Source organism: Rhinolophus sinicus, chromosome 3, assembly GCF_057876585.1.
Source record: "Rhinolophus sinicus isolate RSI-liver-muscle chromosome 3, RSI-T2T, whole genome shotgun sequence".
NCBI lineage: Eukaryota > Metazoa > Chordata > Mammalia > Chiroptera > Rhinolophidae > Rhinolophus > Rhinolophus sinicus.
In genome coordinates, this window is record NC_142503.1 from 151,304,122 (window position 1) to 151,326,271 (window position 22,150).

The following is a 22,150-nucleotide window of genomic DNA, read 5'->3' on the forward strand; positions in this document are numbered from 1 at the left end:
ACCCTCCCTACTCACCTGATCTGGCCCCCAATGACTTCCTTCTTTACCCAAAGATAAAGGAAATATTGAAAGGAAGACATTTTGATGATATTCAGGACATCAAGGGTAATACGACAACAGCTCTGATGGCCATTCCAGGAAAAGAGTTCCAAAATTGCTTTGAAGGATGGACTAGGTGTTGGTATCAGTGCAAGCTTCCCAGGGGGAGTACTTTGAAGGTGACCGTAGTGATACTCAGCAATGACTTTTTCTGGGATTAGTTCATGAACTTAATTGTCAGACCTCGTATATTGGTAACTTTTTACAACCACTTTGCATCTTGACATTAAGGGTGAGGGACGGAGAGGGAGTAGAATAAACCTATACTCTCCAGCTGCCTCTAGCCCTACCAAGTTTGTTTTCAATTTCCTGTTGACGTGTCAATTTCTTAAACACAGGTTCATCTCTACTCCCTATATTTGCACGTCTGTTCATTTAAATATTTTAGAGCACTCTCTTCCCCCCTTTTGTTTCTGAGACATTTCTTCCTTATTAAAGGAAGAAAACAAGAGGAGGAAGAAGAGAAATACAGGCACTTAAAATATTATACAGTCAATTTTCAGTATTCCCAGTAGTTATGTTCTATAAAGTTGCTGTGAACACTGAACTAAGTGAATACTAAACCACCGCTCCTAGGGGAAACACAAGATTAGGTTCCTGTGAGCCTCTTGTCAAAAGATTTGCATCAACTCGTAGATACATAACCTTGTTTTATGTGCATCTCTGTTTAGAGACACCTTATTTACTATATATTGTTGATTCAGTAACATTAAACTTAAACGGCCAACAGCACTATACCTCACTAGAGCAAAGCTGCAAAAATATGTGCTTTCTCCGTAAGACACATCACAGCCTTTGTGCATTAGGAACACTAAGCAGCACTTCAGCAATATGCTTGGGGGCCATTTTACACAGTAAAAATCAATACCCCAACAAAGCACAAAAATGTGAAGAATGTGGCACTAAACAGGCTCTGTGAAAAGGACACTTGTTTATAGTATGAGAGCTGAAACGAGAAGGCAGCATTGCCTTGTTTGACCTCAGTGGGGAATGTGTAAGTTGGGTGACTCAATTTTTTTGCCCTTTTGCACATATCCAGGAATGACCCTGAAAGCACAGCAAGTATTGATTTTGGAGTTATACATTTCAGGTAGTAGGCAAATTTGCAAATATGAACCTGCACCAATAAGGAAGATCAACTGTACATATATCTTTTAAACCCCAGAAATCTTCTTTATATTTTATTATGTTTTGAAAACAAAAGAGATCATTTCCATTTCTGAACTTGATGTATCTATGTAATACAATAATGTATCTAAAGTGGCATATGTTGGAGGAGATTAGGATAAAAATGACATCAATTATCGCAGTTTTCTGTTCAGTTTTACGTGTACTTTTAGTTTTAAGGCAGGAATTGAGCAGTTTGTGAATTAAGGATTATCTGAGAGCTTTGTTAAAATCTTGAGCAACTCAATTTGTTAAGGCTGCTTTTAATTTCTAAATACCTGTCTATTGGGGAAGTAGCTGTTGACATACATCTTTCGCTTCTATGCACTTTTTAAATTGCTAACTCTTACCTTCTTATTTCTAGAAAATGGGTTTTAGTTGTATTGTGTCTGTGTGTTTTGTTGTAAGCTGCCGGAAATCCTTTTTGGAAGTAGGTGAAGTATAAGTAAATACATTAATTGATAAAAAAAAATTTCATGTAACTGTTTCTTTAGGATGGGAATGTCTGTAGACACATCTTCCAGAATAAAAAAAGTAGAGTCTCCAATTTGGGGCCATCATGTTATAGTAGGAAAAGTCTTATTTTGACTAGCCTTTCTTCATACAATGGAGGTAGAAAATCTTTTTAATTTTGAAATTATTCTTCCATCTAATACTATGCATTGGTTCCATAGGCTTTGTAGCTGAGCAGTTTCTAAATAACACAGCCACTCAACTGACGTACCATGGATTATGTGAACTGACTTCAACGGTTCAGGAAGGAGAACTTTGTGTGTTTTTTCGGAATAATCATTTTAGCACCATGACCAAATACAAGGTATGATATCGAAATAGCTATTTAATTGTTATTTGAAATTAAAGGAGCTTGGTTTAGAAATGTCTTATGATCTGCTTCAAAATAAAAAAATATATAAATTTAGCGTAATATTCCTTAACGATCAAATGATGAAGGTAATTATTAAATACTTCTTTAGGATAGAGTGTTTTTTCAAATCAGTTTTTTGTTTTTATTTAAGTCTCAACTACTTTTTCAGATTACTTACTGCATTAAAACGTATTTATTTCCTTTTTAAGAAAAAAGAAGATAAACCCTACAGATAGACCCAGGATGACCGCTAATGGTAGATGTTTATATTTGAGGGCTAAAGGAGTTTAGAAGAAAGAATCAAGATTTGTCTTTATGATAGTGTTTGCTATTATTAATCAGTATGACTTTAAATTCTCCTTATCATGCCATTTTTGGCTCTGCCAAACAATCTTACTGATTCATCCCTTTTGTTCTCTCTTTATCCTTCCCTTCATTTTTATAGCTGCCACATAATTCAGGAGTATATCAATTTATGCCTAAACTTCTGTGGTAGAATACTATGATCATGTCAATAATATAGCAAAAATGTTCATTAGCACCCAGTGCATAGAGGATAACAATGTAAGGTATTTTCTACTCTCCCCCTGTGCCAACACTTTACTTCAGCCGTAATGGTCTGTCTACTCATTGATAATCCTCCTTTCCCGTACACACTTTATGCTTTTCCATTTCTGAAAATTTACTGCCATTTACTACTGCTTACTCCCTGTTTGAAAAGATCACTCCTTTTTGCCTATCCAAATTTCACCTTTTAAGAAGGATTTCAAAGACCAGCTCTTCAGTAAAGCTACTTTTTCTTTCCTTAAACCAAAGGTTCTCAACCCAGCTTGCATGCTAGAACTACCTAGGGAGCTTTTTAAATAACCCCAATGCACAGAGCCTACCACCCACTCAAATCAGAGTCCCTGGAGATAGGACCTGAGCGTCAGTATTTTTCAGACACTCCCGGGTGATTTGAACGTGAAGGTAAGGCTAAGGCTGAGGACCGCTACTCTACCATCCTTCTCTAGCTGTTACGGGCCATAGCATGCTTACCCTTATTGATGAATACCTAGTTACTAGTTTTCTTTATAAATGTGTCTTACTTTTCTAAATGAAAGTAAGCTTATTGAAGCGAGGAATCAGGTCTTCATGTTTCCTATAACACTTTAATCAATGAATTGCACAAAGGAGTGTAAATAATAATGTGTTTGCTTTCATAAGAATACCTTAGCTCTCCTACTCCTATATTAGCTATGGCAAGGGTTCATCTTATTGCTCCCATTTTTGAGCTAGATGTGTACTAGGTATGGGCCCCGAGTCATCCATATGCCTCAGAAATCTAAGGCCAAAGAACCCCAGGATCAGAATTATTACTATATAGTAAATAACGGCTAAGTCATCTTGCTTTACCTGATCTCTTCAAGCCCTGACTTTATTCATTCATTTAACAAATAACTATTGAGCATAATTATGGCAAATATCTGAGCCCAATTCTGGGTGCTCAGCTAAGTACTAGGACCACAGCCTGAGAAAGGCAGCTATGGTTCCTGCCATTTAAGGACTTCTTATTTTGGCAAGGGACAAATATTAAATAATTGCACAATTAGTTACTTCTACTGAAATACACTCTGTAACTCGTACATACAACATACTGTGAGTGCTTTTATCAGGACTTATTATGTAGTTGGGGATGTCAGGAAAGACTTCCTTTAGAAGTAACATTTAAACAGACCTGAAAAATGAATCTTCTTAATCAGTTAGCAAAAAAAGGGTTAACTATGTAGATAGAACATGTGTGCAAAGGCCCTGAGGAGGGAGAGAACTTAACTCCTTAAAAAGTTAAGTGTGGGGGCCGGCCCAGTGGCTCAGGTGGTTAGAGCTCCATGCTCCTAACTCCAAAGGCTGCCGGTTCGACTCCCACATGGGCCAGTGGGCTCTCAACCACAAGGTTGCCAGTTCAATTCCTCGACTCCCTCAAGGGATGGTGCGCAGCGCCCCCTGCAACTAAAATTGAACACGGCACCTTGAGCTGAGCTGCCGCTGAGCTCCCGGATGGCTCAGTTGGTTGGAGCGCATCCTCTCAACCACAAGGTTGCCAGTTCGACTCCTGCAAGGGATGGTGGGCTGCGCCCCCTGCAACTAGCAACAGCAACTGGACCTGAAGCTGAGCTGTGCCCTCCACAACTAAGACTGAAAAAACAACAACTTGAAGCTGAACAGCACCCTCCACAACTGAGATTGAAAGGACAACAACTTGACTTGGAAAAAAAGGCCTGGAAGTACACACTGTTCCCCAATAAAGTCCTGTTCCCCTTCCCCAATAAAATCTTTAAAAAAAAAAAAAAGTTAAGTGTGGCTGAAAGAAGACCTGTGTGGCCGAAGCAGAGAAAATAAGAGGCATGAAATAAGGCTAAAGAGATAGGCAGGTACCAGATCTTGTAGAGTCTTGAATTAAGAGGAGAAACAGACCTTGATCTCCTATGGCCTAGTGGTTCTTTTTGTTCTCTTTTGGGCTTAGCAGGAACAAGATAGTTCACTGGAAAATAAGGTGTCTATCATTGGTGGTGGTTCTACCACCTCCCAAAACTGAGCTGTGCGTGTTCCCTTTTCTGTCAAAGGCATATCCCTGACCAGGAAGTCCTTTGCTAGTCAGCTAGGCATTCCCCATCTTCTTGTGTAGTTGGGGAGGGGGTGCCTCTCCCGGAGCATTTTCTGTCATGTGTCTGTGTCTGGACTAACTATGCCTTTCTAGGAGATAATGATGGCTCAGAGAATGTGTGTATTCTGCTGTTTCTCTGCTTCTAAGTTTTTCTCAGTAAACCTTATTCTATAGCTAAACAGTGTATCACTATTGGGACATTGTCCTCTTGCCTCTTGCACAACATTAAAGTGCTTTGGACTCGGAGGCAAGAGTAGATGGGGATTTAGTTAGACTATTGCAGGAGGCCAAGCAAGAAGTTATACTGACTTGAACTAGGACGGTAAAGAAATGGAGACTAGACAGATTCCATAGACATTTCGGAGATGTAACCCACCAGATTGGTGATTAGGATGAACAATAAGAAAGAAAGATTTCTGGGTTCTGAGCATGAACAACTGGATGAACACTGGTGCTCTTGATTGAAACAGAGAATACTGGAAGAGGAAAGAAACACATGAAATCAGCCTTGGAACTGTTATAGCTGCTTCTGAGGCATGCTGCAAGTGGAAATATTGGGAAAATTGTTAAAGACTAGAATAATTTTTGTGTACAAATAGTAATTTGGGGAGAGGATGTAATTTACAAGAAAAATATGGAATAAGAAGAAAAGAGAAGGCCCAGGACAGATTTGAGAAGTGCCAACATTTAAGGATCAACTAGAGGAGTATGAACTAGCAAAGAAGACTGAGAAAGAAAAGAATAAAAGGAAAATCTGAAGAATGTGGTATCATGTAAGTCAACAGGGAGAGAGCGTTTCAAAAATAATGGAGATTTCAGTTGTTAAATGCTGACGAGAGAGCACTGGGGGAGGAGGGAAAGTATCCATTAGCAATATGGATTTCACTGGTATCTTTTAGAGAATGGTGGCAGCAGAAAAAAACCGAATTTGAATTGGTTAAGAAATAATTGGGATGTCAGGAACTAAAAACAGATGATAAGCAACTCTGAAACAGTTTGTCGGTGAGGGGACATACACATGCCTCATAGCTGTAGTGGAGTGTGGAAGCCAGGGAGGGTGTTTGTTTTTGTTTTTTAACATGAGAGATTTGATCATGTTTAACTATTGAAGGACTCAACAGAGAAAGGTTGAAGACTGGAGAAGGGATAATTGATGTTAGAAGGCTCCTAAAAAGGTGAGAAAAGATAGAAATTTTCACGGGGATTGGTTCTTGATTAAAAAAAGATATCTCTTCATTGTAAAGGAGAGAAGAAATAGACTATGAGTACAACTACAGGTGAATTTATAGATTTGATGGCAGGAAGTAGAGAAAGTTACTGTTTGAATGCTCCTGTTTTCTATATTATGTGGAAGGCAAGATCATTTACTAAGACTGAGTAAGGGGTGGGAAGTTTTGGTTTCAGATTTGAAGAAGGAAAGTTTGAAGTAGTCTTTACAGCATGTGGGGGAAAGCTCTAACTAGAGAAAATAAGAAGAATCACCAGGCAGTGTTGGGAATGGTAATTATTGCATGAATATGCCACTTGTGTAATTTTTCTGCAGGAGTATCAGAGTGTAGGCGTGGAGAAGGTGGCTAGTTTGTCATTCTAGACTTGGGACTTTGTTAAGTGGTGCAACAAAGAGTAGAAGCGCAAAAGAATTTAGGGACATGATGGTATTATGAACATGATATTGTCCAAATTTATAAATATTGCCTAGAGAAAACAAAATGCCATTCTTCACTAAGGTGATTCTCTCTATATAGAAAGGATAAATGGCAACAATTATACTGGCGGCTACAGTCACTAGGAGAAATGCCACTGTTTACTATAGTGACCACCAAACAAAAACAGTAACATTTTTTAAAAATTTTTATTATGAAAAATTGCAAACTTACAGGAAAGTAATGAGACTAATGTGTGCCTATTATACTCATTTACTTTTAACAATTTTGATATTATACTGTCTTCATCTATTTTTATATTTTTGCTTATACTTTAATATGTATCTCTAAACAAGAAAATTTTCCTTTCAAATCACAGTACCATTATAGCATCTAACAAAATGAACTATAATTTTTAATATCATCTAACACCCAATCCATATTCAAATTTCCCACTTGTCCTGTGTGTTTTTATGGTTGGTTTGTTCAAACCAGGATCTAAGCAAGGACCATGCATTATATTTAGTTAAAGTAACTCCTTTTTAATATGATGCAAATCTTGTGTTTTACAGAGCTCTTATAGGCCTTTGGGCTGTTATTTATTTATGCCTCATTAGAATTATCTCCGTCCTATTTCCTATATTCCCATTGAACTATATTTTCATTTTTGAGGGTCTTGAAATAAAACACTGCTTTACTATGGCAGAGTGCCCAATGAGTACATTTTTTTTACAAGAATCACAGACACTTTCCCTCCTCATTGATCCAGTGACTGATTAACTGGATTTACAACAAAATCTACAACACTTCTTTGGCTGTTGCTGTAGAACTAGAAGCCCTAAAGGAATACTTAATAAAATTTAGGAAGGGGTTCCTCCAATATGGTATCCATTTGCTTAATAAGGAAATAGGATAGAAGATTCTGTCCGTGTTCTGTTAAACCTGTTAAGCATTAGAACTATTCTCTACCACTAATTCCTGAGTTTCTGTAGTTCTTTATAAACTTGAATGCCAGGGAATTGGACGTGATCTAATAATGATACAAGTAAGAAAAAACTAGAAAGCTACTTTTTCAAACAAGATATGGTTACTTTTAATACTATTAGGTTAGTGCACAAGTAATTGCAGTTTTTGCAGTTATTTCTAACCTTTTAAACCACAATTACTTTTGCACCAACCTAATATATTAGATCTTCATAATGCCTTCTCACATTTCACTTTTGAAGAACCCCGAGATTTTAGGGCCATTTTATGCATTCATATTTAATGATCCCTTTATTTCCCATATTCTATCCTTGTGAACTCTTTGGAATACCTATAGTATAAACACAGTCCATCCCACAGAATTCAGATATACTTTCAACAAAAAAATGAATTTAATATCTGGATAGAATACTTTGTACTACATGTAAGTGGTATCTATAACGAGGGTCCTATAATAATAATAATAAATTGCCAGTCTATAATAAATTAACAATCAGTCATAAATATCTTCAAACTTATTATTTTATTAGTGGGGCTTATTTTTATTAGAATTTGGAGAAAGGATCTTTATGCTTTTTGGTACCCATATCATATCATATGCTATTGTCATCTCAGGACCAAGACCAACAAGGACGAAGTCCAGGACAAAAAGGATTACTTAGGAAAGGTCATCTCCAGCTTCATTATTGGTTGTTTCAATTTCCTTAGGAATTTAGTAAACTCTTAACTTGTGTGTAAAAATCTTTTGTCATCTAAAGTCTTTTGAAATTCTAGAGGTGTTATGAGCTATGGACTTTTGTTTGACCAAGGGGAGGTATATTTCTGTTACAACATTCTCCAGTACTAGCTCTCTGTTCTAACTCCTGTCTCTAGACTTTCGATAGAGGCAAGGGCAGATTCTCTAGTACTCTCTATACATCAAAGCATTGAAGAGTGTAGATATTTCTAAAATCTGTACCTGGACAAAGTATTCTCTGCTTATTAACTTGACGATTCCATCTCCATAGACTTTTTATTAGGACTTTTATCATCACGCAGTCACAATGGAAGTGTTAATCAAATTGACTATTTTTTTCTGTATAATATCTACCAATCAACCTCACATTTCCCAACTATCTAACATAGTATGGTATGATCTGTGGTTTTATTTTATTTTATTTATTTATTTATTTATTTATTTTTTATTGGGGAAGGGGAACAGGACTTTATTGGGGAACAGTGTGTACTTCCAGAACTTTTTTCCAAGTCAAGTTGTTGTCCTTTCAGTCTTAGTTGTGGAGGGCGCAGCTCAGCTCCAGGTCCAGTTGCCATTGGTAGTTGTAGGGGGTGCAGCCCACCATCCCTTGCGGGACTCGAAGAGTTAACCCGGCAACCTTGAGGTTGAGAGCCCACTGGCCCATGTGGGAATCGAACCGGCAGCCTTTGGAATTAGGAGCCTGGAGCTCTAACCACCTGAGCCACCGGGCCGGCCCTGATCTGTGGTTTTAATTGCACAGCTTCTCATGACATTTTCTCTGACCACACATGCTAATTGACTTCCTATTGTTGGAAAGTCTTATCATTCCTAGTTTTGTGGTTTACCATTCCTAAACTCTGGACAAGTACCTCTGCTGTTTCTTCCATTACTAGCAAAGTAATCAAGTCCACCTCGTGTTAATTATTAGTTGTAATAGCACTCTCCTTGAACCCTTGATTATATTCATCCTTCATCTATCCATTGGCAGCAAATACCTATAACCCCCAATTTCTGCTACCACTTACATTACCTTGCTCCACGGACTTCCGCCTAATCTTGTACAATTAAACTGCACAGATCATTTTGGCAAATGCACTCTGAGTACGTGATCCTATCAAGATCTGTACTTTTCATCAGTATGACTAGATTAGAATCTGAAGCAGGAGGAGACTTTAGTGAGAGAGAGCAGGGCCAGTGCTTTCAGGGCCAATCATGTGGTTCTAGATAGTGAGATAATTTTTTATATAGGCAGGAAATTTTAAAATATAAAAATGAGTTGTACATAAACTACCTTTTCCCTAGATACAGACTTTTTAAAGTCTGTTTTTTTGTTTGTTTGTTTTATAATTTTTAACAAATTTTTTTATTGGGGAACAGTGTGTACTTCTAGGACTTTCTTCCAAGTCAAGTTGTTGTCCTTTCAGTCTTAGTTGTGGAGGGCGCAGCTCAGCTCCAGGTCCAGTTGCCATTGCTAGTTGCAGGGGGCGCAGCCAACCATCCCTTACGGGACTCGAGGAATTGAACTGGCAACCTTGTGGTTGAGAGCCCACTGGCCCATGTGGGAATCGAACCGGCAGCCTTCGGAGTTAGGAGCATGGAGCTCCAACCGCCCGAGCCACCGGGCCAGCCCCTTAAAGTCTGTTTTGCTTTTCATATTATCCATATGATTATGACTGTCAGATTCTTATATACGAGTATATAATTCTACCGGGGGTGCCAAAAAAATGTATATAAGCGGACACTTTGGCCAGTGTTGCTCACGCAGTAGTTCGCTGTAATCAGAAGTGTCTGGATGCTGATGGTAACCACTTTAGCACTTATTGTAATTGCAGAAGTCAAACGTGCCTTGTATTCATCTTTTGTTATCGGTATATGTTGAGTATTACAATTTTAATAGTACTTTCCTTTCTTAAAATGTTTACACATTTTTTTGGCAGCATATGTATATCCAAGATCTAGTTACATTCTTTTACTTTTATGATCCTTCTCCACTTCTCCAGTACTTCCTGCTTGCTTTTGAGTAATATAAACTACTGATCCCTTGGTCCTTGTCTAGATCACCTAGCTTCTAGATCTTTGGTTTATATAATGACATCTGCATAACTCGTTCCCCGTCATGACTTCCTCGTGATCATCCCTTTCCCCTAACAACCTTATGTCCATCATAACAGTTTCCTCTGCCTTTGGTTTCAAATTACTGACACATCTCTGGTGTATAAAACCAAGGTTTTTGATGTTGGCTTTTGTGTGTTTGCTTTTTTACTTTACATGTAATAATTAGAAGTAAAAAGCAGGTTAGAAGGAACTACAGTACTAGATAAGTACTAAAGCAGGGGTGTCCAAACTGCGGCCTGCGGGCCAGTTGCGGCTGCAATCCATTGTTAATTGGCCTGCAGCAAATTCCAAAAATATATTTAGTTTACTTAAATAAACCAGGTGAGGCAATACGTACTTCACCTCGAGTGAGTGACCCAGCTGTTTGTGTGTTTTACTGCATATGGCCCGTGGTGAAAACCGTTGAAAAAAGTTTGGACACCCCTGTACTGAAGCCATATTAAAGAAAGTTGTTCATTCTCTTATCTCTTTGACTAAGACTACAGTGGGAATTTTTTTTCCACAGAAGGCTACACTTAAGTAACAATTCACTTAATTTAGTTATTTTAAAAAAGGTGGTTGATACATCAAAAATTGTCACTTCTTTAAAAATTTTTTTTTTTTTTTAATGGGGGCACAGGGTAGAGAAATGTAGAAACAGTAAGGAAAGTGATAGATTCCACAGTGTAGAAAGAGAGATTTATCTTTTTCTCTTAAATAGGAGGCAGGAGAAGGAGATAGATACAGAAACTGAGATCTAGGGGATATTCATGAATATAGTATCTTATATTCATTAAGTACCATGTGTGTTACATGGTAGTAGCACTTTCACTTTATATTCATTATCTCATTTAATTTTCACAACTCTCCGATGAGATGCGAATGTTACTACTCCTTTATTATTTTAGAACTAAGAGAAAAGGCCCACAGCCCCTAAGGTACTTGCCTAAGACCACGCCTTGTCAGCAGCTCCAATATGACTTTCCCGTCCACACTCTCCACAGCTCCGCCTCTCTGGGGAGACAGACTTCTTTGTGGATGAGATTTATGTTTGTTAAGTAGGAGTCAAGTTCTTTCAATTTCTAAAATATCTTAGAAATTGTCAGATCTCACTGCCCCTATATCACTTTTTAAGAAAAGAAAACTAAGGTCCAAACACATAAAGTAATTTGAATCCAAGCTAGTAAACCAAACATATTCAGGCAGTGCTTTCCTCCATATTTTAAAGGCTGGAATTACTTAATTTTTTAAAATTACGTTTGACACATTTTCTTTTATCAATTTACAAATTGTGATGATAATCACATGTGTTATTCAAACTCTGTGTACTACTAATTTATCAGGATATTATCAGTTTTGGTATCCACTTGCCTATTTTTAAAAAAATTATAAAAATTTCTAATTTATCATTTTATATGTTATGCATTTTTCTGTATTTACATAATTTAAGAATTAACACATGTAGTAGTTATTTTTATGAAATTAATATTTTAGAGAGTGGTGAGAGAGACCTTCTAAATACTAAAATTAATATTTTAGAAGACTGGTGAATCTTCTAAGATTCAAGGCTTAGAAAAGAAAGCTTTGACTAGATAATATAGCAACAGTGATGAGGTATAAAAACAAACTATATTCTTGATGGTGATTTAACTGATATGATTTAATATAATGTAACTTATATTCATATGCTATTGATGAATAGAAATAGCTTTAATAGAAACCCTCCCAGAAATTACCCATCCTAAAGAGGCATTTGGAGAAAAATCATTAAGTTTATGGTTACTCCCCTAACACACAGCCAATCTATGATCTACATAAAATAAATTATAAAGCCTAGATATTGTATAATATAGTGGTATGTTGAAATGTATTGTGATAAGTGTAAACAGAAGAGTCATACCCATTCAGTAGAAAATTGGTTGGAAAGAACTTTTAGTTTTTCTCTTACATTATCTTAGGACAAGGTAGACCCTAACTGGAAATTAAAAATGTGTCACATAATGAGGACTATGGCTCTGGTCTTCAGGGAGTTTGAAATGTATTAAGAGAGATGAATAAGTAAGCAGACAACTACAATTTAATGTATAAAGTGTTATGATAGTGGTAAGTGCAGGAATCACATAATGGGGCGCCTAATTCCAGACTAAGGTGGGATCATTAATTCCCGTAAGAATCCTCAAGCACTTAGCCTACTGCTGCACGTATGGCAGGCATTCAAATAGTTGATGAATTGAAACATAACCTGATTTCTTAAAAAGCATGAACATGGAGTTAATTTTTGCTTAGAACAATGTCTTTCAACTTTGTATCAAAATGTTTTTCTTTATGAATACTTTTCATGTTGCTAGAGTAATTTCAGTGACTGTATATATTATTTGGTATTTACAGCTAATTCTTGAATGTAACTGGAAGTAGACAACAGGGAAGACTTTGTACTTTAGGAAGAGCTATGTCCCACAGTGCCAGACACATAATAAATGTCCAAAAATAATTAGATTTCTAAAGCTTCAGAATTTTATCTCCATACACATCATCCAACTCTTTAAAGGAATTTTTTATTCTTAATTATTAAGATTAACTGTGAATGATAATAGAGAACATGAAAAGTATGATTTTTGTGAATAAACACTATGTTAACCAGTGGGAACTCTGAACAAGTAAATGAAAGTCATATCCTTGGCACATCTGAAGAAAATGGCATACAAACCTTATATGGTATACTAGGGACACTTTATATATGATTGGAGTTAAACTAATGCCTATGAAAAATTACACGTCAGTGCTAAATTCTGTGTTAGTGACTGTAAATACAGTATGAGTTCATTGCTTGATTCAATAATTAGGCTCCAACTTTATGATGCTTACTACACTAAGGTCCAGAGTAACAGAGATTAAAAAGTATAGTCTGGGGAATAAGGCAGGAAAACTCAATCATGGTATAGTGTTATTCAGTGCTACAACAGAAATAGGTACAAAGTACCGTTGGTATATGAAGGAAGAGTAGCTAATAGTGCAGAGAAAGGAAAAATTGATATGGATTAGTCATATAGGCTTCATTATAAAATAAAATAAAAAACTGGCAATATGATATCATTTTATTGTAACTGTGTCTTACTTGTTACCTGATGTTTTTTTTTTGGAACTTGTATTTTGCTATTTTGTGAAATGAGACTATAAAACCTAAAGGTTATTTGTAAGTCATTTATTTAGTTGAGCATGCCACGAGCTATGTTTCATTATACTGTAGTGTACTAATTATAAATTATATTTAAAACTAGGTAGATTTAATTCAGTAAGCAAATTAGATGTCTATTTGATCTATTATTTATTATGTTGTATAGACGTAACAAGTAGGAATAATTAATATGCTTTAAAAATCCAGATTATAAAATTTCTCTTAAATATTAACTAGTTTTGATCAATTTAACAGTCCATTTTCTTTTGTTATTTCTTGTTAAGGGTCTACTCTATTTGTTGGTAACAGACCAGGGGTTTCTTACTGAAGAAAAAGTTGTTTGGGAAAGCCTACACAATGTCGATGGTGATGGAAATTTCTGTGACTCAGAATTTCATCTGAGGCCTCCTTCAGATCCTGAAACTGTATACAGAGGACAACAAGATCAGATAGATCAGGTAAATTTGTTTTGTCTTCTTCATATTGTTTAAAATTCTCATTCCTTTTAAATATGAATTTAGTAGTCCAAAACTTTTGAACTAAAGATTTATTCATTAATATGCTTGTAAAATTTTCCTGACACTTCCTAAATAGGTAAGTGATCATTCTACATGTAAATTAATTACACACTTTGGTTCAGAAGGCCAGATCATATTGAACTGTGAAGTTCATGGTAAAGAGTTTGAATTTTATTCCAATTACCGTAGGGGAAGATATGCCCAATATATCACGTGGAAGTGACATAATGTACTTTTTAAAAGGATGCTAGGTAGAGAATGCATAGGAAGGACACAGGTATAAGTAGAGACTAGCAGTCCAAGCAAGAAGTGATGATGGCCTGGGGTGGTAGAGATGAAGAGATGAGCACATATTTGAAATATATTTTGGCTAATCAGAAGAAGTAGAAAAGGGAGTTTTAAAGATAGCATGCACTGCACCGGGTGGATATTCGAAGCCTTAGAGTCCAAGGTAAACGAAGAGTAGACACTTACAGCAGGAGCTGCACTAGTGAGTAGAATTCCCATTTAGAACTGAGACAGGTAAGATTTTTGCCTGCTATAGGTAAGCAGGCTTGCTGCCACAAATGTGTTTATTACTAGAAGTATAACAGTGATGTGACTTCTTCTCTGAGGCAGAAATCTGGGTATATTAAATGGTTGGCAAGTGTTTTGCGGATGACAGTTTAAGTGCATAGAGACTGGGTTCATTTAGCCAGTATTCATTGAGCAGTTGTATTCCTAGCACTATAACTAGGTCCTGGGGACACAAAGATAAATTATTCAATTTTGTCCTCAAAGATTCTGCAGTCTAGCAGGGGAGGCAGATGTTTGACCCCCTAATGTTATATATTGTTATATAACAGCAATTTGAAGATCAAGGTATGAGTGTACAGAAGAATACTTGATTCAAACAAATATTATTTATAGGACTCCTAGCTTTCCTTTGACAAACAGTCATAATAATAAACATACTCATTTTCCTTCAGAAGCTATACAGGGGTATTGTTTTTTAAATATTACTTAAGAGAAATGTGCAAGATTTTTCTAACCACTGTATGTACAAACTATTGAAGCAGAGAGAATGAAGATAAAGCAATAGATTGCCACAGTAGGTCTAGTTGTAAGGTGTTGAGATCACACACACACACACACACGCGGTGCCAAAAAAATGTCTACATATTTTAAGAAAGTAAAAAACTATTAAAATTGTAATACTCAATATATACCTCTAACAAAAGATGAATACAAGTCACATTTGACATCTGCAGTTACAAGAGGTGCTCAAAGTGATTATCATCAGCATCCAGACACTTCTGATTATGGCAAACTACTGCTTGAGCAGCACTGACCAAAGTGTCCACTTGAATACATTTTTTTGACACCCCGGGTGTGTGTGTGCGTGTGTGTGTGTGTGTGTGTGTGTAAAATAGTTGATAGTGTCTGTGGAAACAGCAAGGAAGGAGTGGATTTAAGACCATGGAAGTTGGCAAAGAGCAGAGTTTGAATAATTGAGAAAATTTGAAGGATAAATTCTTGATATAACAAAGATAGTCATACTAGATAATATAAGGTTTTCACAAGCAACATATTCTCTTCAGTTATTTAAAATTCTCTTATTTTGAGGTTGGGGGAGGTGCACAGAGTAGTCAATTCATTCAGCATTAATGCTTAATTAAATTTAAAATTATCTAAATTTGTTAAATTAGGTAATTTAACCAAAGATGCTTCTTTTTCTGATAGGAAATAATCTGCTTGTGTATGTGGGAGGATGGAGTGGCTGGTTAAGTAATTGAATACAACTGTATGATGAACAACTATGTTGGCTTTAAAAATAATGTTTTCGAAGAACATTTAATAAATAATCTTGGAAAATTCTTATGATTTAAAAAAAACAAAAACCGGAAGACTTGTGACACTGAATGGAAAAAATCAGATTACGATAGTTTCAAGGGTTGGGAGATTTGTTTCAGTTTGTATGTGAATGTAGAAAAAAATTAGATGGATATATATTAATTATAAACAATAATTATCTCTGTGTAATAATATTATGGTAATTTTAACTTGCTTACAGTTTCCTATTTTGCCTTAATTTTCTACTGACATGTTTCTTTTGTAAACAGTTATTTTTAAGCTTTCTCAATGCCTATATACTGTTTCTACAAAGAATTTCAAAGAATGCCAAAAATATTTAGAACAATGGCAGCATCACTGAAATGAGTTTATACTCCCAAATAGAAACATTTAGATACCTTTTGTTTTTATATTTAAGTTCTGGTATGTTTTTTAAAAGCCATTCTCATAGCTTTCTAGATCATAACCTCTATATTTATACTCATTAGTTCTTTGGTAAGGTCTCATAGCTAAAGGTGGTTATAATTTAATTTCTTAGGACTATCTTATGGCGTTATCTCTACAACAAGAACAGCAGAGCCAAGAGATCAATTGGGAACAAATACCTGAAGGAATCAGTGATTTGGAACTAGCAAAGCAGCTCCAAGAAGAAGAGGACCGACGGGCTTCTCAATATTACCAGGAACAGGAACAAGCAGCAGCTGCGGCTGCTTCTGCTTCTACACAGGCTGAGGTGAGACTAGTGCTCTGATTCTTAAATACAGGGATCACGTTCACAGTAAAGAAATTGTGCTGAGATAAAAACAATTTAAATTAGGTGTTGACTCTTCACTTATGTGAGCATTTTAGTACCCATTAGGTTGTATAACATTGTCTGAATTTTGTAATGAATATTTTTCTGATTTAGTAAAGTTATTTTTCCTGAGGTTCTGATGGCAAGATTTTTCAAATTTATTTTTTAGGTTCTTAATACCTGCAAAGAATATAAACCAAACTGAACAGTCTTTTCTGTCAAGAGGGCAGTGTGAGGTACTAATGGAATGTAGACTTCAAGCCAGATAGATATGGATTTGCAGTTCCTGCTGCAACACCTTAGACAAAGTCCTCTAACTCTCTTAGCCTCATTTTCCCTCTATTTCTGTGAAATAGAAGATAATACTTCGATTAGCTCTTAGGTTTGTGGTTGAGAACAATTAAAACCAGTGCCTGACATATACTAATTATTCAACAAAGGTTAGCACTTTCCCACTTTTTACTTTTTTCCCTGTTTAATGTTTTAAGCACTGAAAATGTGACTGTTAATTGGGTTTCTGTATGTTAAATCTCATTCCATTAAATGAAAAAATATTCCCCTTCTTTGTGTTTAACTGTACCACGCCAGAACTGTTCCTTTGATTTGGGTATACAAGAAAGCAAGATGTCCTGTAAGGTCTGATGAAGATTTAAATATAGAGGTCTCCATTAAAATAACATTTCTATTTCTGGCTCAAATATTGACTATCCCAAGCTTAAAAGTTAAAACCTACCATTTATGACTAGCTTTTCACTAAAAAAAGAGTTCTCTTATTTCACAGAATACACTTACTCCACACTCTCAGTTCTCAGGACTTTTTTCTCCTTTTAAAATCTGTTTATTATAGTATTTAAGGAGAACTTGGAGAGCTATTGCAGTTTACCAAACGGTGTCACTCATTAACATTTTCTGAACTTTAACATTTCTTGAATTTGAGGCTTCAAGCAGTATAATCCTACACAACATTATTTATTTTTTGAAATTCCATTTAGTTGGAATAACAGATACATTAATTGTATCTGTCCAGAATAGTAGAGGCAACTATTTAGATACCATGTAACATAACTATACACCAATAGCTTCTTTTACCATTAATGATTCCTTTCCCTCTCTGTGGTTTTTCGTTCTAGATAACTATGATTAAGCACCTTAGGAAAGTTGAGGTAATTTCTTCCTGTTTATTTTTCTTAAAGCAAAGCCAGCCAGCACAAGCCTCTCCATCAAGTGGAAGACAATCTGGGAATAGTGAACGTAAACGAAAGGAACCTCGAGAAAAAGATAAAGAAAAAGAAAAGGAAAAAAATAGCTGTGTCATTTTGTAACAAGTGTTGGATTATATCGGAACCATCTATGTCTTGAGAAACAAAACCGCAGGAGGAAAAGAAGAAAAACCGATAAATACCGTCTGTGCCTGATTTCCCAATGGATTTTGTTCATGTTTTTCAGGGGAAAGGTTGTTACTTAGTTATAATCAGACTATTTCAAGTCACACAGTACACTCTTTATGAGCTGGAGGTTCATGTTACAAGTTGGAAATGCTGTGTGTTGTCATTCATGAAAAATACTGTACTTGTAGCCAAATAAGCAAATCACAGCAAATTTTGTGTCACAGTGACATTCATAACTCATATCAGTTAGTAAGCTATTTTATCTTCTGTTCTAACAGTGAATGGAGGTAATTGATTTTGTCTGATTCCTTCCCGAAATCTAAATATTAGCACAATAGTTTCTGAAATTAATTTTTACAATGTTAAATTATGATATAATCCACAAGAAACCAGGGGTTTAATATAGGGATTTAAAAAGCAAATAATAATAATAATAAAAAAATAACAGGAATAAATAACTCTTAATTGTATATTGGACTAGTTCAGCCCTTGAACAGCTTTACCTTTCTTTAGGAATGTACATTTTTAGATATTATCTTGAGAATTGATAACGGAGCTTGGATTTAATTTAGATAGAAAAAAAATAAAGATTTGTATTTCTTTTCCAATAGCAAAAAAATTACATAACACTAATATTCATATCCTATCAAAATCAGATATTATTGACTTTGTAGTGTGACATTTTGAGGAATTTTGAAATCTTTAATATAGGTAACTTGGACCACAGTTACTATTTATTGACAGTGTGATAAATGAGAGTAAGAAGGAATCCACAGTGGATGCTACGCTTTGTAAATATGGGGATGTAGAAAAGCAAATAGTTCGATGTCTACCTTTTTCTAGAATTACCTTGAACCTTAAAATTTAAATCATGTTTATTTGCTAGAAAATTAAGTATACTTATTAAAACCAACAAAAAGCACATTTCTGAAAGTTAGACATAGATAATCTCTGAGTCTCGTAAGAAAGCATTAATAAAAATCTGAAGGGATTTATGTAAAAGCAATCAGATTTTTTTAACTTATGGGAACCAAATAAACCTATAACATCTTGTAGTGTTTGTAGGATTCAGAAAGAATATTTATTGAACTTTATTATGAGGCAATACATATTTTCCTGTATTTCTAGATATAGTTTGGAAAACTATCCTTAATAGTCCTTTTTATATGCTTTATATTTAAAAGTTTGTTTTAGTCATTTTTGAAATGACTATTGCTGCTGCAAGTAGTTATATGATTTACATTCTAAGCCTCAGTAAATTTGTTGGTTTAAGAGCATCTTAATCTAACCTGAGCATCCACTTGGAGAGAGTTTTTTGTGGTCTGGGGTGACAATAGACTACACAAAAATGTGGTCTAGATTTCTTAAGCTCTGTCCTTAACATTCTCCGTGATCCAAGACCAGTTGTAGGATTAGTCTATATGTAAAAAGTAAAGTCTTATTTATGGAAGGAGTTATTCTAAGGGGAAAATCCAGGGTCAAGCTGTATCTTTTATGTCCTTCTGTATTGCATGTCTGTTTATATTATACCATGTGTTAGTCCTTCAGATTTACTATGCTAGCATGATACATCATCAGAGAACCTGCTTGGGGTATAAAACTTTAACACAAAATATTTGGTGAGTTTCTGATAAACCAGGATATGTGTATATTGGTAAAGTAATCAGATGTACCACACAATTCTCTGTTGGCTCCAATGAGTTGACCTGAGTCCAAGTTTACTTGGTATCACTCTGTTGGTTGAAGGAGGAAACTCAAACCTCAGGGTTTGTTTTTCCCAGAACAGATAGCAGTGACAGTACATTATATTTTAATAAAAAAAAACAAAGCAAGAAATCCTGAGAAATTTTAAAAAGCGTATTTGAGGCATATTTTTCCATAATTATATACTTATCTATGTATTGCCCTTGAAAATATGTGTAGAAGTGATTCTTCTGTTATTTGCTACCGTCTTCTGAATTTGTTCCAAAGATAACACTGCCATTCTCCATTCCCTCTGGAAGAAAACAGCTCACTCAAAAGCAGCAGAGCTGCTATCAGATAAGTAGCTGTCAATGTACACTAATAAGAAGTAACTACAAAATGTAATGTGTTTGTTAATTCAACCTTTTTCTATGTAATATTTTCAAGTCCGACTTTCTTACATTCCTGGAATTGTTTGATATACCAAGAGTAATAATGATAAAATGTTTGCTTTGATTACTGTGGGGAAAAATTAAATGTTCAATTCTATTAAAACAAATACAGAAATACTGGTTTCCCATCCTTGAAGATTATAAAGAATTTAGAGCTATTGTATCTTTATTTTCTTATATTTTACTCAAGGCAACAAATTATATATGCATACATTTCATTGCTGGTTTGGATACATTGGAATTTGACAGTGGTATATTCAAGTCTTTCCTTCACAGTATTTTGCAATACTTGAAAACTGTTACATGTACACTGCTGCCAGAAGTTAGAACTCAAACATTTTTGTTTTTAATATTTATAGGCTAGATTGGGGCACATTTGCATCACCCAGTTAGTTATCCCATTAGAGCTAGCAAAAGAGGCACATGAATAAATATGATCACTGCACTTTCTCCTATTTTCAGAGCCTGTTCCTTAAGGTTAGTGACGAGTCTTTATTAACAATATGAAAATTTCATGTCTAATCCCACTGAACCAACGATACTGTGATTTACAGTAGATTATCAACTCTTAAAAGTAGTGTGTGTTTCTAAAGCAAGGATCCATGACTTCTGTTAGACTGTCAAAAGAATCTGGGACTTTTCCCTCAAATTTAATAATCACCTTTTTAAGACTATACACACTAAGTAGTTTGAGGCAGCTGAAATTGGCAGTGGCTGCTTCCTGTAATACGCTGGTCCATTGTGCTTAGATAAAGTAACTTCTTCCATGTTTCAAGGTGTGTCAGGTTAGTAGTTCAGTGAGGCATAGATTAAGTTTAGGATTAGGTTTTGGAATATGTTTTGTTTTATTGTCTCACATTTCTAGTATTTGACTACCTATCCCTTACTATGTTTCGAAGTTTTTCTCATACTTCTTGATCTTAGTTTAACTAGGCAAGTTAGTATCAGAGATTAGTTGACTGAAACCAACATTAACCATTTTGTACTTGCACAAGAACTTAACATTTTGTTTTCAATGAATCACCAATTCAATTCACTAAGATCTTGAGAGGAAAGGATTAGAATTATTGTGGTCCTATAGTAATACAGGCATATGAAGCAGAAAAATCAAGGCAAGAATTTCCAGAACTCATTTATTTATGTCCTCGATCTCATTTAAATTCTTTTTAGAAAGCAAAAAGCAAACATCACATTTCACTTAACTTTCCTATTCAATGTACCAGTTAAATGATGGAAACCCTATGGGCTTTACCTATCACATGATCCTTTAGTATACAACTTAAACTATGATTGTGAACTTAACATTAAAATAAGATGGAGGCATTAAAGATAGCATATAATTTCTATTTTAAGGAACTGGAAATGTGGAATTCTGAATCATTTCATGTCTAAAAACCTGCTTTTTATCTTGCCATGGGCAAACTCTGTACTTCAATTTACTCTAAATATGTAAATGATGCTTATTTTTTAGTGCTTTGCACTCCTGAATAAAGGGCATACTATAAGCACTGAGTATTACTTAAATAATCATAAATAATACAGATCTTTTGTTCTTGAATATGCAGGATTTTCCCCCAATGACTATTTATTAAGCCAGTTTTTTATGCTGTCAAAATTTGTAGAATTGTCTTTGAGTACAGCCTCATTTCTTCCCAAAATGTATTTTACAGTTGCTTTTGTGTTCTGCGGACTATAGGGTCAAAATCAAGAGTATGTTGGCAGAATAAAAATCATTATAAATTTATTGTTTCCAATATCTTTCATATATCTAAATATTTAGATTCTCTTTGCTTTTCTTCCATTGAACGAAGTACAATGGTATCAGGTCACTAATACCATATATGTCAATTAATTGCATGGATGGAATTCATTTAGATCTCTCAATTACTGTCATTTTTAGGGTTATTTATTATTTTTAGTATAAAATGTTACTTGATAATGTGCAGTTAAATTCCTTTTAAAAAGTGACTGAAAATGGTAAAGGAACTCATCAGAATCAGAGTTCTTAGGTTCTCTGGTAATTTAGTGTCTTTTTTTTTTTTTTAACTGACGGCTAATACTTCTGAAGCTCTTGGG

At 35.1% G+C, this 22,150-nt stretch overlaps 1 protein-coding gene across 1 annotated transcript in view; it reads left to right on the top strand.

Annotated features, from left to right (window-relative positions):
• The window catches only part of MINDY2 (MINDY lysine 48 deubiquitinase 2), a 57,807-nt gene extending 35,989 nt beyond the window's left edge, over positions 1 to 21,818 (top strand). The window contains exons 6-9 of the mRNA XM_019732234.3: positions 1,941 to 2,083; positions 13,692 to 13,865; positions 16,297 to 16,491; positions 17,745 to 21,818. Coding sequence (XP_019587793.2) covers positions 1,941 to 2,083; positions 13,692 to 13,865; positions 16,297 to 16,491; positions 17,745 to 17,873 — 641 coding nt within the window. The 3' untranslated portion in view covers positions 17,874 to 21,818. The remainder of the gene's footprint in view (positions 1 to 1,940; positions 2,084 to 13,691; positions 13,866 to 16,296; positions 16,492 to 17,744) is intronic.
• Positions 21,819 to 22,150: the final 332 nt, after the last annotated feature.